This window comes from Beta vulgaris, chromosome 4 (assembly GCF_026745355.1).
Source record: "Beta vulgaris subsp. vulgaris cultivar EL10 chromosome 4, EL10.2, whole genome shotgun sequence".
NCBI lineage: Eukaryota > Viridiplantae > Streptophyta > Magnoliopsida > Caryophyllales > Amaranthaceae > Beta > Beta vulgaris.
Window position 1 is genome coordinate 2,808,575 of NC_079205.1, and position 22,621 is coordinate 2,831,195.

Consider the following 22,621-nt stretch of genomic DNA (forward strand, 5'->3'; position numbering starts at 1 on the left):
AGGAAGACATGTAACCTCGATCTAGTCTTTCAAAGATGGCGAATGGAAGGAGACTTTTACTTGTCCAAGTGTAAGGGGAACCTAAGAAAGGAATATCCAAAAGTTGTGAATCTATCTTCCAGTTTATAAATTCTTGCCAACCCTAATACAACTCGCACCCCCCAGTTTGTTATCAAACACATCAAGTTGGTTAAAATCACCAATACCCAAAAAAAATCGACAGGGAAGAAAGTAAAGACTTGAACTTATTCCAGACTAAAGGACGCTGAAAAAGACGAGGAGCACCGTACACAAACAGAACATTCCATTCTGAGTTATAGACATCAAAAACCTTACAACCTATAATATTTTCCGAGACAAAAGTGCAATTGATAGGAAGGGAACTCCAACTAACTACTAAGAAGCCTCCTTTAGTCCCTAGGGCATCACAACCTACAACAAAAGAGGGAGGCGCTGAAATTTACAACTAGCTAAGACATCCATAAACTTCATTTTTGTTTCATTAAGGAATAAAAACATAGGTATGTCAGTAAGCACGAGCCAGTTAACATAGGAACTTAGGGGAATATATTATGTCTTTCACTCTCATAACACATAAAGATTCTTTTATGCTTACTCTATCTCTCTGTTCTTTTTATTTTGGTTCACATTTTAAAATTATTACTAGTTTTAAGCTGGGTTATATCCCGGATAATCAAAATTTTCACTTAATAGTATTTCACTTGAAAATTATAAAACCAAACATTACTTAGTTTAGTAGTTAGGACTTTAGTATACAAGCTTGAGATCATGAGTTCAAATCTTATACCATGCATTTTCTAATTTATTTTATTATGTATATAGTACATGAAGTCAACACTCTAAGTGATAGCGCCACGTAAGAGAGAGAATGTTTAGAGAGAGAGAGCGTGAGAGAGAGTCCTGCGAGAGAGAGAAACCATTCGAGAAATCAGAATATGAAACATGGATCAAGGTATCAAGAAGGAAACCCAGAAACCATCTCCCTCCTCCACCCATTAGCATCGAAAACTATCTTCATATCCCTCCTACCATAGCACCCTAGTTTCGGACATAAAAAATTTGTTCATGAAATTCGAGAAATCTCCGACATTATAATCCCTCCCATACAAAAAGCCAACCCCAAATACAGATATGCTTTTATCAAGTATAAAACACATCAATCCCAAACTAATGCAATTGCTGCCATGGATGGATTGAAACTAGAAGGTAGGATTTTGAAAGTCCAACCTGCCAAATTTGACAAACCCTCTAGTCCTCTCACCAAAATCTCCAACCACAAACCCCCACCCAGCAAGATTAATATCCACCATCCAAAATCCTCCCTTAGAGACCACAAATTATAGGTGGGATTCTCTACATCCAAACACCAAACTCAACCCTTTCCTCGACCTAACCCGGAAATAATTACCCAGACTCAAACACCAGAAAAACCCCCACCCAAAATCTCTTTATCGCAACTCCAAGAACTTGACCCATCACCAGAACAATTCCTCAAAAACCCATCAAAAGCTAGGATTGCTAGCACAAAAATTCTAGGAGAAGCCACGGAAGAGGCTCGTGAACACATAAAAGCTGAGAACATTGATGATGAAATCTGCCTTGTGATAAGTGGTTCAAGATATTTGGATAATTTAGAATTATTCAACAGAAGTCTAGTAGCGGTGGCACTATCGTCTTTTTCTTCCAATGAAATTCTTCAATGCATCATGGCAGAAGGAATTTTCAACCTCACAATCAAACCCTTGGGGGGTTTTTTGCACTTAATAATCCTCGAAACAATGGAAGAGAAAATTGCAATGATGGAAAGTAGGTGGCTTGAAAACTGGTTTGTGGAATTTAGACAAATTACTGATTCCATTTTAACCCAATGCGTGAAATCTCTTTAAACATCTATGGTGTTCCACTCACTGCTTGGAACTATGATAATTTCCATGAAATTGGAAGTGTCTTTGTAAGTGCTATCTATTGATTATTCAAATTTCGACAAAACCAAGATTGGATGATTACTGATTGCCTATTCAGAATAATTGAAAATAAGACTTGACATTGGGGACAAATAAAGATATCCATATTGTCCTCAATCATAAAAAGGAGCAATTTCACCATCTCAAATACTGAAAGACAATAAAGTAGTGCCACCTCAAGCACCTCCTCCATGGGCTGACAACCCTTGCATGGAGGACTCAGAACATTCTGAAGATGACATCATGAATGACGCAAAAAAGCATAATATGGAATGATGTTTCGTTTCTCAAGTCAACCACAGAAAAAGAGCCCGTTGTAATTCCAATACAACACATCAAACGAGGTAACCTTAATAACTCAGAAAACCTTCCCTCTCCCATGCATTTGGAACAGCAAGATACGTCAAACCACAATACTTGCGTCCTAACAAATCAACAAAACCATCTGACACCAAATAAAAACCCCCAATACAAAATAAATCCACCTATCAAGTTCCCTAGCCCAACACAAAAACCTCCCATAAAAGCCCAAGCCAAAAAAAAACCTCCTTTAAGCCCAAAAAGAATTACCCTAGTCTCCCCAAAAAAAAGCAATCAACCTCCCTCAGATCCCCATTGCTAACAATTTTGGGCCTCTTTCTTGGACCAAATTACCATCTCCACTCTCCTCTTTTGACTTGGGCCCACTTTTCCCTCCTGGTTTTGAGGAAAAAATACCAAATCAGGTAAAATCAGCCCACGAAAAAAGAAGACTAAAGAAATCAAAGAAAAAGCAAATGAGAAGACAAAAATCCCTAAAACAGTCTTTATCTAACCACATGTCATCTCCTACAACATCCACCACAAGCAAAAAAACTAGTCTATCCTCTATCACTCCTGAAGACATTCTTGATTTTGGGAAAAAAAAATTGGCTTGATATTCAATGGCTCACATGAAGACTTGCGCAACAGAATACAAAACATCCTTGACAAACAGAAAAAGATTGGTTATCAAACCAATAGTGCCTCCACCCCATTATCACACCCCCTCTCTTTATGATGATCATTGCTTCATGGAATGTCAGAGGCATGGGAGCAAAAATCAAAAGAAGCTCCCTCCGAAAAATCGTAAACTCAAAAAAACCAAACTTCATTTTTATCCAAGAAACAAAATTAGAAACCATTGATCATAGAACTATCCGAACTTGCTGGCCACAAAATTCATTTGAATGGATTTTCTCCCCCTCAATTGGAAAATCTTGTGGCATCCTATCATCATGGGATCCGAAATTCTTCATCAAAGACTCAATAAAAATCGAGAGGAATTAGATTGCAATATGCGGGGGAATTCCCTCAAAAAACTTCAAATGTATGCTAATCAATGTGTACAATCCCTGCCAAGTTGAACTTCGGATGGAAGTATGGATTGAAATCGAAAAATTTTGGAATGAAATGAGCATTCCCTGTCTTATGATGGGCGACTTTAATGAAGTCACTTCAGCCCTAGAAAGAGGAAGCCAACAATCAGCTAATATAGGAATATCTGCCTTAATTATTTCATTCAAAAAACCAGCACCTGGACATCCCACCATCAAACGAGAAATTTTCATGGTTCCGCAGCAATTCAAAAAGCCGTCTGGACCGAATTCTAATCAATCCCGAATGGCTAACCATATTCCAAAACCTCACATCCTCCCTCCTAAATAGATCCATATCAGATTATTGCCCCCTTCTAGCCTCTACCTCTGATCGGAATTGGGGTCCCAAACCATTCCATTTTTTGAATTGCTGGCTTTCTCATCCCTCCTGCAAAAAAAATCATCCTAGAATCTTGGTCCGCATCCCCGTCACTCACTGTCCCAGAAAAACTCAAAACAGTGAAAAATGCCTTGAAAAGTGGAACTTGAATGAATTTGGCATAATTGAAAAAAGAATCGCACAATATGAATCCACTATTGAACAACTCGATGAAATTGCAAATCATCGAAATCTGGATGAGACGGAACTTAATGACAGGAAAAAGCCCAACTAGATCTCTGGGAATGGCTCAAAAGAAAAGAAGTTTTCTGGGCTCAAAAATCTCGGGCCCAATGGCTTAAGGAGGGGGATAAAAATACGAGTTTCTTCCACACCACTGCCTCAATCCGGAAAAACCGTAACTGCATTGATTCCATCAAAATAAATGGATCAATTTTGGAAAAACCCAACCAAATCCAAAAAGCCGCCATAGCTCACTTCAAAGCCATCTTCACAGAAAAATTTCCCTCTCGATCTTCCTTTGAAAACCTCAATTTCAAACCTTAAATCCTGAGCAAAAAAAAAATCCCTCATATCCCCCATTCACTGAATTATAAATCGACGAAGCAGTAAACTCTTGTGCATCGGATAAGGGTCCGGGGCCCGATGGATTTAATTTCCAATTCATCAAAAGTGTCTGGGAAACTATAAGACTAGATGTCTACAAAATTGTGTAAGAATTCTGGCCTTCGGCCAAGCTCCCCCTTGGTTGCAACATTGCTTTTGTTGCTTTGATTCCAAAGAAAGATTGTCCAGAAAATTTCAATGATTATAGGCCGATTAGTATGGTCGGCAACCTGTACAAAATCATTTCAAAAATCCTTGCTAGAAGGCTTCAAATGGTCATTGATTCTGTGATTAGCCCTTTTCAAACATCCTTCATCAAGGGGCGCCAAATTTTAGATGGCGCGCTTATTGCATCTGAAATTATTGCTTCGTGCAAAAAAAGAAATATACCCGCTACCTTGCTCAAACTAGATTTTCACAAAGCCTTTGATTCAGTTTCATGGAATTTTCTTGAATGGTCTCCCTCTCAAATGGGCTTCCCAAAAGAGTGGTTAAACTGGATACATTCATGTGTGTCTTCTCCAGCAGCTTCAATTTTGGTTAATGGAATACCAACCAGGCCAATAAAATTGCAAAAAGGGTTGAGGCAGGGCGACCCATTATTGCTCTTCCTCTTCAATATTGTTGTTGAGGTGCTCCATCTTGTGATCTCAAAAGCAACATCAATGAACTTATGGGAGGGTATCGAAGCCTCGCCGGGGGGTTTAATGATATCTCATCTGCAATATGCAGATGATACTATCATTTTTTGCCCCCAAACATGGATTTCTTGGAAAACATTAAAAAAGCTCTCATTGTATTTCACCTTGCTTCCGGTTTGAAGGTAAATTTTTATAAAAGCTCAATAACGGGCATAAATGTTTCTAACACGTGGATTGATTGTGACAACGAACAGCTTTTATGCAAGAAGGGAACTTTGCCCATCATCTATTTAGGTCTGCCAATTGGTGGACTATCTTCTCGCATGGCGTCATGGCATGGGAGCCCATCATCACTAAAATGGAAAAAAAAAAACTAGCTTCTTGGAGAGGGAAACTTTTATCCATTGGGGGGAGGTTGACACTCATAAAGTCCTCTTTGTCTAACCTCCCACTATATTATATGTCACTCTATCTGGTCCCCCAGAGGGTCATCAATAGAATCATTTCAATCCAGCGGTAATTCTTATGGAGTGGCGACATGAAAAAACGGGCAATATCTCTAGTCAAATGGGATCTACTCCAACTGCCACGAAATCTTGTGGCCTCTCAGTGGAAACCTTCTCCACCGTAACCTCTCATTAATGTTTAAATGGGTCTGGCGCTATTTCACTGACTTATTGTGGAGAAAGTGATACAAAGTAAATACAAGTACCCACCGAACTTTCGAATAGCATATCTTCAAGCTCCTCAACATGGTGGGCCCTGGAAGGGTATATGTGCTTCCATTCTAAAAAACCAGGAAGCAAAAAAAATGGCAATTCAAGGGATTAGATGCAAGGTTGGTAATGGAGGAAAGGCACTATTTTGGCATGATACATGGGTTGGTGATCGCCCTCTAAAATGATTTTTCCGAGGGTTATTCGATTGCATCCATCAAAGATGCATCAATCGAATCAATGGGAGCATGGGATGGCTGGGTATGGGTATGGTCATTCGCTTGGAGCCAAAACTTAATAATTCGAGATGCCCTAGAAAGAGATTCGCTTCAAACTTTACTGGAGGAGGTTTTTTGTCCTTCGATAACAATGATGAATTTATTTGGTCCTTTTGCAAGTCAGGTCATTTTTCAGGTGAGTCATTCTCCCATGAGATCTCAAAAAATGCTGCCACAAACAACCAGGATATTCGAATGAATATTTGGAAGGGCTTGGTACCTCCTCGCATTGAGATATTCGCATGGCTTGCATGTCTTGGCAAGTTAAATACCCGAGCAAAACTGGCTAAACTCAACGTAATTGATCCCAGCCAAGCTCTTTGTCCGCTTTGCAATAAATCATCAGAAACCGTGGATAATCTTTTAATACATTGTGACTTCTCGTGGAGAATTTGGGGATGGTGGATGAACATATGGGATTTTAAATGGGCAACCCCCTCTTCCCTAAAGGAATTTTCAACTCATGGCACCCTCCCCCATCTCAACCTCTCTTTAAAAAAATTTGGTGGGTAATCTTCATATTATCATATGGTCCATTTGGAAAGAGAGGAATGAAAGAATCTTTTCTAATTCTCGGTGCTCGTTTGGTCAAATTTGTGATCTCATTATTATCCGTCTCGGCTGGTGGATCAAAGGCTGGGGTGAATCCCTCCTATACCCAATAGAAGACATCATTGGAAACCCGCAAAGCCTCCAATGGTGTGAGACGATAAAGGTAAAGGCAAGCGCTCAAAGCACAAAGGCACTATGGAATCCCCCACAGATTGGTTCCCTCAAATGGAACGTGGATGCCTCTTTTAATCCACTCATAAATCGCTCCACTATAGGCGGCGTTTTGAGAAAGTCCAATGGAGATTTTATATGTATGTTCTCAACCCCCATACCTTCAATGGAGATAAATAATGCTGAAATAAAAGCAATATTTCGTGCCTTTCAAATCACGGCTGCCAGCTCCCACCGTTTAGAGATGAAAAACATCACCATAGAATCCGACTCTCTCAATGCGGTCAAATGGTTTAATTCAAAGGAAGGAGGTACGTGGAATTTGTTTTTTCATCTGAATTTCATAAGGAACATACTTTGCAAGGAGCCTTCAATCTCAATCATTCACAAAACTCGAGACTCAAATCATGTTGCGGATGCACTTGCGAAGCAAGGCCTCAATAGGCAATCAGAATTCCTTGCTTGGGTATAATATATATGTTGGGTTAGACTCTCATTCGCTCAATATGTAAGTTTATCACTAAATGCCAATGTATCTGCTTATCTAGTGGATTTTGATTGTAATAGCCTCTTTGGCTCTGCTTGATTTGGCCTAATAAAAGACAAATTATCAAAAAAAAAAAAATGATAGCACTACATGACACGCTTTCTTATTAAACAACATCTTTTAATATATTAGTATAGATGTGGCTTAAAAAATTGAGAAAGTATGTTGCAATAAGACACGTTCGTACAAAGAAGTCTGTGAAAACCGAAACCAATTACCTACACAACCACACCTAAACCTACCACCACAAAAAAACCAAAACACTAACCTAGACCAACCGAGCCGACAACCTGAACCTTTTACTGAAACACCATTCCAGGAGCATGATCCAGTTGCAGAGGTCTTAGTCTATGAACCAACTAAGAAAAAGAAGGATGAGTTCCAGAATTCTCGGGGAGAAAGTTGAGCAAATTAGGGACTCCATTGTAGTGGGAGAAACAGATGATGGAGACTATGTGGGAAGAATAAAAGGGGTTAAATGTGTAGAACATGATGAAATGTTCCTCAGAAGTGTATTTGCAACCTCGGCATCTTCACTATCCTCCAGTCAGATCATGAATAGAATTCTCGCGGAAGGGGTTATTAATCTAACCATAAAGCCTTTAGGAGGTCTTGCACATCTAATCTCCTTTGAAACACTGGAGGATAAACAAGTAATGATTGCTAGCAAATGGCTTGATAAGTGGTTTGAAGATGTCAGAGACGTGGATAACTCCTTTTCATCATTATGGAAAAAAGCATGGCTTAGTGTCTATGGTGTCCCTCTTATGGGCTGGCGGTACGAAAACTTTTAGATTGGATGTTTGGAACACCATTAGAGCCTTCCTCTGGTCCCTCCCAGGGAAACACTTGGTTTTGGGAGATTTCAACCAGGTCAAATTTAGCCACCAAAAACTAGGAGGGAACAATGTGATTAACGGTAGTTCCAATTTTAGCAACTGGAAAACGGACTGCTCACTCATAGAATTATCTACTCAAGGGGTCCAATTTACCTAGAAAAATAACAGACTACGAAGCCAGGGAATTTTCGAACAACTGGACAGAGCCTACTGTTATGATGCCTGGAAACTCTTCTTTCCAGATGCACATGTGACCAATTTTCCCATTTTATATAGGATCATGGGCCAATAATTATGGACTGTAGGCCAACAAAGGAAAAGAAAAAAGACCATATGGGATAGAAGCTTGTGCCTTGACTTTGTGGAAATTGAACACCTGATCCAAACTGCTTGGAAGAGCTCTCTTACAGGCTCATCCCTGTTCAAAGTGCAAAAAAACTTACTCTAGCAAAACAAAGCTGTAAAGATTGGTGTCTTAAGTTCAAATCTTCAAATAATATTCAATGGGATCATATTATCCATGAACTTAGTGATGCTCAAGATTGTCTAGATTCCCCGGAGAAAACCAATCAGAATGACAAAACAAAGAAAAAACTAAGAGCCTCCACAGATACTAAGTTAGAGTACTGGAAACAAAGAGCTAGATCTAAATGGGATGAACTTGGGGATCAACCTACAAGTTTTTTCTACAAATGTACCAGATCAAGACAATGGAGGAATGAAATCTGTGCTGTGTGCAGAACCAAGAAGGAATATGGATTTCAAAATCCGGGGACATTAAGAAAGAATTTGTGGATTACTTCACGGACCTTTTTTCTGCTAAACTGGACTCAAAGTGTACACCAGAGGCTTTCAAGGATTGGGTTGGGCCTATGAAACAAATCATGTTAGCGCAAAATGAAAGCCTAATGGAACCATTTACACTCACTGAAATAAAAGAAGCTATGTTCAGTATGAAGCACATTAAGTCACCAGGCCCTAATTATACCTTCAGTCTTCCTCCAAAAAAATTGGGAAACAGTTGGAGGTGATATAGGGCAGGCTGCAAAGAATTTCTTGGAGGGGCGATTGATGCTAAAAGAAACAAATCACACTTTCATAGCCCTTATTCCAAAGGTGAATAGATCAGAACGAGTGAACCAATTTTGTCCTATTAGCTTGTATGTGCAACTCAACTTACAAACTCATTGCCAAATACTTGGTTAGAAGACTACAACCATTAATGCAAGAACTAATAGGGGAAAACCAAAATGCTTTTATGCCTGGGAGGTCCATAAATGACAATTGTGTCATAGCTCATGAAATGCTCAACCTGGTAAAATTGAATAAGAAAGGTGCTAATTACTCCATGATCCTAAACCTCGATCTAAACAAAGCCTATGATAGAGTTAGCTGGAGCTTTGTTAAGGAAGTGCTTAAAGCGATTGAGCTACCTGACCTTTGGATCCATCTAATCATGGAATGTATTACCTCAATTACTTATTCATTCATGGTTAATGGTGAAGCTGTAGGGTTATAAAACCTAAGGCAGGATTGAGACAAGGAGACCCACTGTCCCCATACCTATTTATTCTTTGTATGGAAGTACTATCTAGGAAACTGGTCCAGCAACAAAGTCAACGACTCATCAAAGGGCTGAAATTAAACCGCAAAGCACCGGAAATTTCCCACCTTTTTTTTGCTAATGATGCGCTTTTTTTATAAAAGGAACGATGGACAATGTTAGAAACCTAAAAAACACCCTTGAAAAGTTCTGCAAACTATCAGGAGAAATGATCAACATGCAGAAATCATACACGGTTTTCAGTAAGAACACACCAAAGAAATTTGTAAGATTACCGAATAAGGGTTTCAAAGTCGCTAACAAGGACAAATTGGGAAAATACTTGGGTTGCTCGATGGATGTTTCGGGCCACACCTCAAATACATTCCAGGGATTACCAGAGAATATAGGGAAATCAATTTCCTCTTGTAATTCACAACCCTCAGCCAAGCAGGTAAGCTTTTACTCATAAATAACATTCTTATTGTTATGCCTCACATGTTATGGCCACTTATATGCTTCCTAATAATCTTACGCCAAGCCACCTCTGTAATTTTGAAGTTTTGGTGGAGTTCAAGTATGGAAAAAAGCCCATATACTGGAAAAAAAGTAGGCTTCATTAAAACACAAGCATAAGGAGGCTTAGGCTTGGAAATCTACCGGCAGTCAACACTGCCATTCTTTTTAAGCAAGCATGACGAATGCAAAGCAACCAATCTCTTCTTGTGAGCAAAGTTTTCAGAGTCAAATACTCGGACTCTTGGTGTACCGTAAAGGAGGGAAAATACCACAATCAAGCTCTTAGGGATTTCAAATATTAAGGATATTTTCAATTTGGTAATTTAATTGGGTTGCGTTGATATAAAAAAAAATTCCAATATTGGGGGGGCATCACGTAATATTGAAAAACCTCAAGGGAAACCTGTAGAAAGTAGATACCTTCGTAAACCCTTCCTCTCCTCTCCCATCCTCTCCTCCGCAGATTTTGGAGTCAGAAACTAAAACAATGCATCAAAGATCATCACTTTCACTCTTATCCTTACTTCGCAGATACCCTTTTCTATACTCTACAAAACCCACATCTTCCTTTCTCTTCAAATCACTCGCACCAATTTCCACCCACACTTTCCCTCACAAATGGCAACTCTCAAACCTACCAATTTCTTCCAAACCCACTTCAAATTTATCCATTTCAACGACCCAGCAAGCTCAATCTCGCATCCGAAATATGTGGGATTCAATTGAAGAACTTGACAAGAACAAGATAGTTGATGAGATTAATCTCAAGTTTGCTGAAGCAAGGAGGAGATTGAGACAGCTATGGAGTCAAAAGAGACTGTTTACTTCAATGAGAAGCTGAGTGTGCTAGAGTTGCTGTTAAGGAAGTGTTGGACATGTGTTGTTGGAGAAGTTGAAGGTTGAGGACAGAGATGCTTTGCAGAGGTCTATGGGACTCAAGATTGAGCAACTTAAAGCTGAGCTTCAACAATTGGAAGATTAATGATTTGATTCTTCTTCGAGGTTCGATTTTTCATTTCAATGATGATAGTTTTGATTTAGTGCTAGTTACATGGATTATACTGCAATTAGTAATATGTGTAGCTGGTGAAATTGATGTAAGATGCTCATCCATCAAGTTTAAGTTTTCATAAGGAATGTTGTGCTGTATTTGAGTATAATTGATGTCCAAATTGAAAATGTTACTTATATTTAGATTTTGTACCCGTAAGGGCATGCTTGGATTAAGGGTAATGCATTAAGGGTAATAAAAATCAAACTAAGGAGAATTAAGGTGTTTAGTGCTGATTATTATGATGATGATGTAGTGATGAAGAGGATAAGCTTGTGTCGGGAAGAAGGAGGAATGGATAGGGGAACTGTAACCCTCATTATGGATAAATGCCACAAATGCTTTAAAACAACTCCCACAAGAATTACTATTGTAAGATAAATTATCAATCACTTTGTTCATTTATATTTCACAACACAAGAACATTAATACATTATGTTGTTATATTCCACAATAAAAAAAATATTCACGAGTAGGATCTGGACTAGATCTGGATATAAAGAAAAAAGATACAAATTAGACGAGTCATAAGCTGGATTCAAAGATTTGCAATCTTATAAAATTGACATTTTGAATAAAACCGTCAACAACAACAACTAATTTTACCAAACATATCCATACGACCATACCTGAGCATCTTGGCACATAATGTAAAGCATTGAAGCCATTTTAACCGCTACAACTGAAAGAAAAGGTGGACCTCAACATCTTCAAAGCAAAATTACTAAGCCCTCCTTTTACAGCTATACAAAGCATACTATCACGGTCATCATCTTGATCAATGTTGCAAAGCAACTCCATATCCATTTCCAATATTTCCAATATTTCCAATCCACACTTTTCTTTACCATTTATAAGCGCTACATGGCATGGTGTGTGTCCCTCATCTGTCTTCTGTAACCAAGGTTTTTTAATATGAGATGACGACGATGACGATAATGACGATAACGATAACGACAACGATGACGATAAATGTACTCCGAAGAGTGCTAAGAACATCTTAATCTTCTCCAAGTTACAAACAGCTGCTGCTTTATGAAGAGGATTAAACATGTCTTCATCACGTTGTTGAAGAAGAAGTTGTTGTGAGACCTCAAGTGGTAAAGTACGTATAGCTCCTTTTATGAAATCTTCTCTGTTTTCAAAGTGAAAAATGTTGCCAAAAAGACGATCACCAGGTTGAATCATGGGGAATAAAGTTAAGTAGTATTCAATGGGTTTGTTTGAAGCAACACAGTTTCTTAAGAACTCTACATCTCCTCTATCTGCTGCATCCTTTAGTTCTTCCGCCATTATTGCTCCGGTTTCTTGAATGTGATAAAAAAATTGAAACACAGTAAATAGTAGTGGTACTGTGGTACTAGCTGGAAGTTTTTGTTGTTTTGAATGCTGTGGTAGCTGCTTGATCGTACCACATTTAACCAGTAAACTAGTGCAGCTTTATTAAGTGGGGTCAAATACTTGTCAAACTTAAATGCCAAGATTGTTTTGAGATAAACATCTTCAGTATTCTTCACAAAGCTTGAATAGGACATAGGAGTCTTACTGTTAGAATGCCAACAAGTCAACAACTATATTTTGGTAATTTAAGGCTACATGTATGTTGGGTATATGGCGTAATATGGTGCTCATGGAGGTATATGGGTGTGGAGATGAGGTTGCATAGAGGGAAAACGTCATTTAGGATATAAGGTTGATTTTGAATGTACATGTCTCTCAACCTATAAATCATTTTGATGTGATTCAAATTGGAGGTGATATCTTGCTCCAAGAGCTTTCCAACGATAGGTCATATGCCCAATTCCTCTAAGAAACGAGAAAGTTATGACTGTTTTACGAAGGTTGAGGTTTCGCCCGATCGGGCCCGCAACGAAATCAACAACAAACTATTTTGAACATTGCCCGATGTCATCGGCCACTTCGCCCGATCGGGCGAGACACCGTATTACGACTCGAGGGTGCCTTCGCCCACTCGGGCCCAAGAGCAGTTTGACGAAGGCTTTAAGTGCCCGATCAGGGTCGCCCGACCCAATCGGGCGTGGCGTAGTTTTGTGTGGTTTTGATTGTAAAACGCGTTTTTTCCAAGGAGGAGTATAAATAGATGCCATAATACGTCATTAATGATTATTATTCATCATTATTCACATATTAGAGAGAGAAAAAGCTATAGAGAGAGTTCTTTGAGCGTTTTTGTAATCTTTCTTGAATATTTATCGATTCCTAGTGCATATTCGCGGCTTTTCTCCCAGTTCTTGGGTTTCCACTTAAAAGTTCTTTTGTGTTCTTTCTTGCTTTATTTTTTGTTCTAGTATTGTTTGCTATTATTTCTAGATTGATAGTCCATAGAACTTATAATGTAGGGGTAATAATGAGTTCGGCCTATTCGAGAGTAGTTCGAGCTCGGCTCGTGGTAACTCGGCTTGTGACCTTAACAAGCCGAGCTGATCCGAACTATGCCAAGTCCGATTCGAAAAGCTCGTGAAAAGACTCAAATATCATTTTATAAAAATATTATAATTTAAAGCACTTAAAAAAGTTAATTATACAACATATTACTATTAATATTAATATACTGTCGCATGCATCGCGTGCATATATTGCTAGTGTTAAATAAGTCACTTAAAAAGTAGCATTAACAAAAGTAACCTTTTAAAGAAAGAAAGTGAGACAAGCTCACGATAAGACGTTCTTATTTCAAAAATTTCTACTAATTAAATATGTATAGCTTGACTTGTCCAAAATTGCCCACAATTGAAAACTCTTCTCGATTTTATTGGGTTTTGAACAAGAGTTCCTCATCCAAGACCCAATATAATCGAACTTGACGAACCCGAAGTTTCGCGTCAAGGACAGGATTGAATTTTCCAACCCGCTTGATCCGAAATTCTAATTAAATTATAGAGATTTTCAATTAAATGTAAAATATGATATTTTAAATAATATACCTACTCCCTCCGTCCCATAATATAGTGCTTGTTTCTTTTTTCACGGTCTCCAAAACGTAACTTTGACCTTTAATATCTTCAATTCCTTATTAATAAAAAATATAAAAAGTTGATATTATGAAACTACACATTGAGATGAATCTAACAAGATCCTACATGAATATGTTTTTTATATATACAAATGAGAATATTCGGTCAAAGATTTTAAAGTTTGACCACCAAAAATGAAATAGGCACTATATTATGGGACGGAGGGAGTAATATATAATCAAACATATTATATATATTTTATGCTGACTTTCACGTTAACTTCAATATATTAATTTATTATGATAGAACAAAGTCTATACCATCATTATTGATCTAAATTTTACCAAATTTGTTGGGTTAAAAGAAAAATAAAAAGTTGATAAGAATGTATACACTAACCCATAATTTGACCCTAATCCGATGGGCTACCTGTATAATCAGACTTGTATAACCTAACATGAAAATACACTTGCTCGTATTTGACTAGACCCACATTTACCGAAACTTAACCCGTTAGATGACCCGTTAGGTAGGTCTTTGTACACCATATACATCGTCCTTTTTTTTTTGTTAGGAAAAATAATTGATCCGAATACCAATCTCTACTAGGCTACTCGCCTGCATGTCGCACCAGCTCAAAAGCTAGGTACAAGGTTAAACAACGAAGAAGACAACATGCCTAAAGGCCCATTGTTTTGCCACCACAAGTTTATGTTCAACATATTGTTGGGATGAGGATTCGAACCCTCGGCTATACCTTAGAATTCGTGATGGTATTCCATTGAACTACTACCTCTCCCATAATATACACCGTCCCTTCATTTCACTAAAATTGATACACTATATTTTTGGTACTACATACATAATTCGCTCTGACCCTCATTTGTGAATCGTGATTTATAAGATAGAAAACAATTAATTATGTGAAATTGTTAGGAGACTAGTCCCACTCGTTGTCGAATAGTGTTGAGTATAGTATTAATTTATACAATAATACACCTAGTTTGATTTATATCAGGACTTTATCCTTTAGATTGTACATATTGATGTGATAATTGAATGAGAAAGACTCGAGTTAGCCAAACTTAATAGATTTCTTGTTAGATTAGTCACGATATACATTTTTAATATATAATTTTTATATTTTTTCTTATATGTAACTCAAGATATTGGTGTTTGAAGTTGCATTTCGTAAACTGTAAAAAAGCAAATGTAGCAATGGCTGACCATGTTCTAACCTTGGTTCCCATACGAACACCATAGTGGACTACTATATTGAGCTGCTTGTATTGTTTGCTTCCACAGGGGCACGTGATCGAGTCTTACGGGCCCTATGGTTCCAAGCGTCTTCAAAACTATTGCATGCAACTTAGAGCTAATGACCGTATTAGTGAAGTAAGAGTAATGCATGGATACATTGTGAATGCAATTGAATTTATGATAGCTAACCTACACACAGGTTCCACCATTGTGAAGCTCGGTGGCAATGGGCAAAAGGAATCCAAGGTTAACATTAAATATTCATGTTTTCGATCGGAGATTAGTACTTACTTGATTGATTTTGCATTAATGAATGTTTTAACATTTTCCCTCTTCCCATGCACATATATATAGATTGTACTCGAGGATGTTGAATTCATAACAAGAATTAGTGGAGCATATGGATACGACAGAGACCGAAAGCAAGAAGGTATTGCCGCATTGATGATACACACTAATTTATGTCCGGTGGGATATGGACCATATGGATTTGGTACCGAAGTTGATGTACGTGATTTTTCATCTCCCCTCCTAAACGATGGCCCTATTGTTGGTGTATTTGGAAGGCATGACGACAATCTCGAATCGATTGGAGTTCTCTTGAAAAAGGTAAGATATATACGATATTTATTTTCTACTTTATGTTCTTTTCGACATAAAACAGTTGAATTGAATTGAACTGAAATAAATAGTAATATATGAGAGTAAAAGTATTGTCCAAAGCTGAACTGAACTGTATTGGACTGAACTGGAAATAAGATGGGGCAAACATGTACTAAAGATGGAGGCCTTTTCCCAGCTTTTAAGTTTGCCTCTGTTTTTTATTTTAATGTTTCAACATTGTACATCTATATTTGACTAAACCTTCTTTTAATTGTTTCCATGTCAAATTCAGGATTTCCCACCATCTTAGTTATGATATTGAAGTTTATGATTTGCAACAAAATTTATGCCTCCGACTTTCAGCAAAAAAGGCAACGGTATGTATGATGAATATAATAACTATGGTGCTTCCCTGATGATCTATGTCCGTGGATTTGTCTATATACAATAAGGCTATCACTAAGGTCTGGTGATGAAAATTCATATGCAGCTTCAACGTCCATTGATTTTCCAAATAGTTTGTCTTGTAAGAGACCGCCTACTTTTAAATTAAAATTAGGCAAAGCTAAGCCCAATACTAAAGCCCAATAGTGACTAGGTTAATTTATTTCGGTCACTAGTTTAATCCATTTAGTTACTAGGTCTACTTTTATATTAAAATTAGGCCGTCTCTTTTAATAATTTGTGTTTTCTAAATGGTCCATACCCTTCTGGACATAAATTGGTGTGTATCTTGAGTGAGGAAACCTCGTCTTCCTTCCGAAATCTACAATATCCATACGTCCCACTAATTCGTGTTATGGACTCACCATCCTTGAATACAATCTGTATACATGCTTACAGAGGTTGAAAAAGTTAATAGTTTTTCAGGCAAAATTGGCAAACTACTCTCAAATTTATGTAGAGTACTTGATTTTATGGAGTTGTATATTAACCTTGGATTCCTTTCCGCCATTGCCACCAAGCTTCTCAAAGGTGGAACCCCCCTGTGGCTCAGCTATCACGAAGCCTATTGCGTCGACAATGTTGTGATGCCTTATTATTAATTCTGTAATATGTCTACCATCTGCAAGTTCTATGCGATAATTTTCAGGCAATTGAGAACCATAAGGTCCATGAAATTCAGGCACTTGCCCCTAAGGATAGTAAACAAAAGAAAACGTTAAGACAGCAATAAATCACAATTTAATCAATTTATGCTAACATACAACTATATAAGTACACAGCAGACAGTAGGGCTGTTCAGAGTGCGGTCTGAACCGCACCAAACCGTAATCCAAACCGTTTTTTCGCAGTTTGGGTTGGTTTGCGGTTTGAAAATTGCGGTTTGGGTTATGATTTCAAGAAACCCGCAGTTTGCGGTTTGGGTTGGGTTTTAATTTTTGTAAACCGAAACCGCACCATAAACCGCAATCTTATATGATCCATTTTTTTAAAAAAATTATCTATTTTGATTTTTTTTAAATACACTTGATAAGGTGGCATACAACTAAAAAAAGAAGTTTGAGGTAAATAACTTGGACACTTTTGATAAATTATTATTTATGTTTAATTATGAAGTCAACTTCCTATTTAATTGGACTCTTTATATTTATTAACAATTTTGTTTCTCTTAGATTTAAAAAATTAATGGTGTGGAGGAAAAAATGATTAAACCGCAAACCAAACCGCACCAAACCGTTTTGCACGGTTCGATTTGGGTTGGTTTGGGTAAAAGTGCGGTGCGATTTGGGTTGGGAAAATGTCAAACCGTATATTTGCGGTTTGGGTTGGGTTACATCCCAAACCACACCAACCCAAACCGCGAACACCCCTAGCAGACAGCACACAGCACACAGCAAACAGCAGACAGCAGACAGCACACAGCACACAGCACACAGCACACAGCACACAGCACACAGTGACACAGATAGGTTCTTGTGAATTCTGGAGTAAACTCTAGGCTATGGATGTTTTTCCAAAATGGAAAACCTTAATTTATATGGAGGCCCCTAAGTGATGCTCTTGCTGCGAATATGAATTTGATAAAACGGAATATCAAGGTTCAAGATTGTTGTCATCTTTGTGGGCTTCAAGAGGAGTCAAGAACGCCATGGCAAAGTAATTGATCGATTTGGATTGAACACAAGGATATTCAAAAGGTCTTCCCCAATATATCATAGAATACAGAACATCAAGAACAATTAAGAACATAAATTGAATGAAGAAAATGGATCAAATTGCAAGCATAAAAGCAAGAGTATTTTGCGAATATATCGGGAAAATAGGGCATTTTGTGGGAATATGCCTCATTAAATTTTTATTGTGGGATATACCTAGATGTGGCAAATGGGTCGAGTACGGGTCGAGTCATGATCGGGTCAGCTTTTTGTTCGGGTTACGTTCGGGTCCGATCATAATCAGGTCAACTTTTTGTTCGAGTTAGGCTCAGGTACGGTTCGTTCGGGTACGAGTTAATATCGGGTCCATGATATTTTGGGTCAGGTTAGATCGATTTTTCAATCTCCCAAATAAACAAAACACATATAAGATTAATGACAGTAAATTAAATAATTAATGGACATCGGCTAAATTATATATAATATTTCATGACAATATTTTCCTTAAATTTGTTTAAAAAGTAACTAATATGACAACTTTTCGGGTCGGGGTCGGGTTGTGGTCATCATTATTGGACCGATTTCAGGTCGGGTAGATTCGGGTTCATGTCCATTTTAATTCGGGTCGGGTCATATCCTGGTCGTTATTTTCGAGTGAAAAACGGGTTTCGGTCGGGTTTTTTTAGTCGGGTCAACAGGTACGGGTCAATTTTGCCGGCTATAGATATACCAACCTAAATTTAAGTTTTGTTAAAAGGTACCAAAAACACTATTTTCGACGAGAAAGTCAAATTTTCGTCATTTGACTTGGTAGGAGCTTCCGAGTGAGCTACAAAATGACAATGATTAAGTTGGAGGGAAATGAATGTAGTAGAAACAATTGAATCACGCACTATAAAAAAGAGTAATTAAGCAGTTCAAAAACCGGAAATTTGACTTTCTCGCCATAAATAATATTTTTGATACCTTTTAACAAAACTTGAATTTAGGTTCGTATATCACCACAAAAAAAAATTTACTGAGATATATCCCCACAAAATGATATATTATCCTGGTATATCCCCCGCAAAAAACTCTAAAAGCAATAGATCTATCAAATTACAAACATTAGACCCCTGTCTCTTAATAGATTTCACATTCATAGGTAAAGAAAATCATCAAATAAAATTTCCAATATACTACCTCTGTTTTTTGAGTTGCAAATTTGATTATTTTAGTACATTCACCACCAAACACTTAAATGTTACAACTAAAAAAAGAAGTATAAGATAAAACATAGTCACAACTCACATGTGGGTCTTATTTAATTTGTCTCATTATGTACATTTGAAAAATCAAACTTTTATAATTTCTACTAATATGTAATTAAATATATTAACAATAATACAAATTGTGCATTGGAAAAATGATCTAAGTAATATATTAAGGAGCGGATGGAGTATAAAGAAACTTAAATTGATCAAGAGGAGAAAAAAGAGGAAAGGTATTGTTGCCTCAGGTCTCATCTCCTAAGTCCTAGCCTACTAAAATCGGCTTCCTAATTATCAGCTTGCTCAATTCCCCATTTCCCCCTCTCGCTATCCTTCGTTTCAACCCAACAGCATGACACCAAACTTGGTAGTCAATATGAATGATGGTAATGGAACGAATTTGTATGTAAATTTGTCAAGAAAATCATTGTTCATTTCCATGGTAATGCTAACTTATCTTAAAGTGTATTTTTCTTCTTAAATTTTCATTCACATCCAATACCAGCTCGTTAAGTGGTAATGAAAAGTGCTTCCCTTTGGAGAAAAATACAAGCTTAGGAGCCGGGTGAGATTGCTTTCTCGTGGTAACAAAAAAAACACAAACTTGAAGGTTGAAATCGCCTCCCAATAGAGATTTTAAGGGTGTTTCCTTGTAACGTTATACTTAAAATTCATTCTCATTTCCACCATTTATTAACTACTACAAACGGGCAACAATTATCATATGGGCCACCAATGAACACACCAATCAACCTGATGAAAATCGGAAACGCTTTTTCCACTATTAGATGTTGCAAAATTCCGATGATGTTGGTACATGAACACTGACACCTCGACTCAGATGAAGCGTGACTTAGGTATTCCATTTCTAAAGAGGTCATTTGTAAATTAAAACAATCATTTTAGATAATGAGTCACCTTGTACCTTAAAGGAATCTCTACTACCATAAGTGACCCATTTAAGTAACGAGTTACCCATGTGGTCTTGTCTTGCCATAAAATATGCTAAAGACGTTTTGTAATCTTGGTACGAAAAGTTTGTTTATTGCCTAGTTTGAAATAGTGGTTTTGACGCGTTATAGTGTGGCATGAGGGTGCCCCAGCCGATGCTTAGGCCCAAAATGTGCCACTCTGTTTTGAGAAAATTCAAGCATAGCTCGACCCTTATCCACCTCTAATATTTTGTATTCTTAATATGTTTGTGATTAGGACTCTTGTTCATACATTATATACAAACGAAAACTATCCAAATTTAGGAGATCTTACACAATCTAACTAAAACTTAGCTTCAGTTGATTATATATTCGGATGTACCATGTGCATGGTACATCCAAGACTAATTTTTGCTCATTTAATACTCTTCTTTTTAATATATTTTGCTCATTTGGATGATTTCAAGTAAGCAATGAGCAAAAAAAAATATTAGGCGTACCATGCACAAGGTAGGGGTGTTTATTTCGGATAATTCGATCCGAATCAGATAGGAGAAAATGTGAACCGAATTTACTTCGTAAATATCGGACATCCGAATTTCAGATTGGATATCCGATATCTAAAAAATCGGATTTTTCAAAGAAAAGTCCGGAAAATGAAAAAGTATCAGATTGGGCCGGATCACCATATATCGAATATTTTCGGATGGGTATCGGACAATATTTTAATGTTTCGAATATTTTTGAAAATCTGATCCGAATTAAGAACACCAAAACAAACCGATAGGATATCTGATTACCGAATCGGATCGATCGTGGATCGGGTCGATGGATCAGATATTTATCTACACATGAAGCTCACAACACAGCTGAGTGTATATAAAATTTGTAACTTAGCTTCCAATGTCAGGATAACTGGATAACAAGTTACTTTATAAGATCTTATACTCTTGTAGGATCTAATCTTTTCTTACTTGATTCTTGATACGCCAAAAAGAAAAAGAAAAGTTCGAATATTAAGCTGAACAATATTTAACAAGAGGAAAAAGAAAAAGAAACATTACCATATAGACTTGGGATCTGGAACTGCAAGTTACTAATTGAAGCAACAAAATGACAATCACAGCCAACAAACGAAGCTCACAAAATTTTGAGCAAAATCAGACTCCAAAATGACCGAAACTAAGAACTCTCTGTATTTTCACTCTTATAGTCTTATATTAACTCACTGATTTTCTCTCACTCTGCAGCATTTAGTGAGCTGTCACGAAAAAATCACCAAAGAATCCTTCGAAGAAAATCAGAGATCTTGGAGCACAAAAAACCAGATCTCCCAAAGGCCAAAACTCAAACATGATAAAGCTTCCCACTCAATAATATGCTATTTTTTTTGTTTAGACTGGGAGAGAGGAGGGTGATCTTGGTAGTAATCATTGGCTGATGTACAGTGAATCTTTCAAGTTGAGAGCTGGTATGGCAATTGGGTGGTGTGGGGGCGGAGGATGGTACCTCCACACCCGCACCTGCACCCGCATAAAATTCTCATCTTCATCCTCGCCCCACCACCCATTGCAAGACACATCCCTGCTCCACCAGGTACGTATTTAAACTCATCCCCTTCCCACCACCTGACTCGTACCCACGTTATACTCACAAATTTATATTTTGCAAGATAAAATTATTAATAATATAAATATATAAATAGAATTTTGATAATAAATATGTGGGGTGAGCAGGGGTGGAGTGGGGCGGGCAGAGATAGGGCGAGTATAGCATAAAATCCACACCCACTCCACTACCCATTACAAGTACAATTTTAATCTCCATTCCAGCCCCATTCGCACCAAACCTAGACTCATCCCCGCCCCACTTGGACGAGGATGGGACGGGTCTCTTATTTCACCTGCCCCACTACCATCCCTGGTACTTCACAAACTATGTTCTAATTAAAGTGAACTTTTGCCATTTTTACACAAATATATAAAGAAAAACATATTAACGTAGAGATTTTGTTGAATACGTCTCAATATGTATAATTTAATAATCTAATATTTGTAAAAAATTTTAAGTGAAATTTTATTACACCCACTGTTATTTTTAGATGTAACATATTGACTTTGGATAATATTTATTCAATACACTTTGACCATTAATTGTTATTTATACATAAGTTAAAATAAAGTCCCGTGAGATCTTAGTTGATTCATCACGGTATACACTTTCTAAATTTATATTTTTTATAATATTTACTTATATATAATTAGAGATATTATCAATCAAAGTTGTGCCTCAATAAGGGTCTGTTCTCCCCAGCTTA

The 22,621-nt window shown here is 37.4% G+C and overlaps 2 protein-coding genes and 1 non-coding gene across 3 annotated transcripts; 2 read left to right on the forward strand and 1 right to left on the reverse strand.

Moving 5' to 3' along the window:
* The first annotated feature begins 10,593 nt into the window (after positions 1 to 10,593).
* Positions 10,594 to 11,116, forward strand: LOC104896321 (hypothetical protein). Its single transcript, XR_008968905.1, has one exon. It is a non-coding gene; the product is annotated as a hypothetical protein (transcript).
* Positions 11,117 to 11,606: 490 nt separating this feature from the next.
* LOC125496827 (uncharacterized) lies at positions 11,607 to 22,287 on the reverse strand. The gene is made up of 2 exons (XM_048642548.2): positions 21,369 to 22,287; positions 11,607 to 12,492 (listed from the first exon to the last, which is right to left on the reverse strand). The coding sequence occupies exon 2, from the start codon at positions 12,476 to 12,478 to the stop codon at positions 11,855 to 11,857; it is 624 nt and encodes a 207-aa protein (XP_048498505.1). The 5' UTR covers positions 12,479 to 12,492; positions 21,369 to 22,287; the 3' UTR covers positions 11,607 to 11,854.
* Positions 12,807 to 16,379, forward strand: LOC130590955 (uncharacterized). Its single transcript, XM_057393748.1, has 4 exons — positions 12,807 to 12,821; positions 15,466 to 15,666; positions 15,775 to 16,029; positions 16,316 to 16,379. Exons 1-4 carry the CDS (start codon positions 12,807 to 12,809, stop codon positions 16,331 to 16,333), a joined length of 489 nt encoding a protein of 162 aa, XP_057249731.1. The 3' UTR covers positions 16,334 to 16,379.
* Positions 22,288 to 22,621: the final 334 nt, after the last annotated feature.

Bases quoted from the DNA above. Each gene is read 5' to 3' on its own strand.
- LOC125496827 (XM_048642548.2), bottom strand. From the start codon at position 12,478: ATGGCGGAAGAACTAAAGGATGCAGCAGATAGAGGAGATGTAGAGTTC.
- LOC130590955 (XM_057393748.1), top strand. The intron at 15,667-15,774 runs GTTAACATTAAA...ACATATATATAG, and splicing joins ATGGGCAAAAGGAATCCAAG to ATTGTACTCGAGGATGTTGA.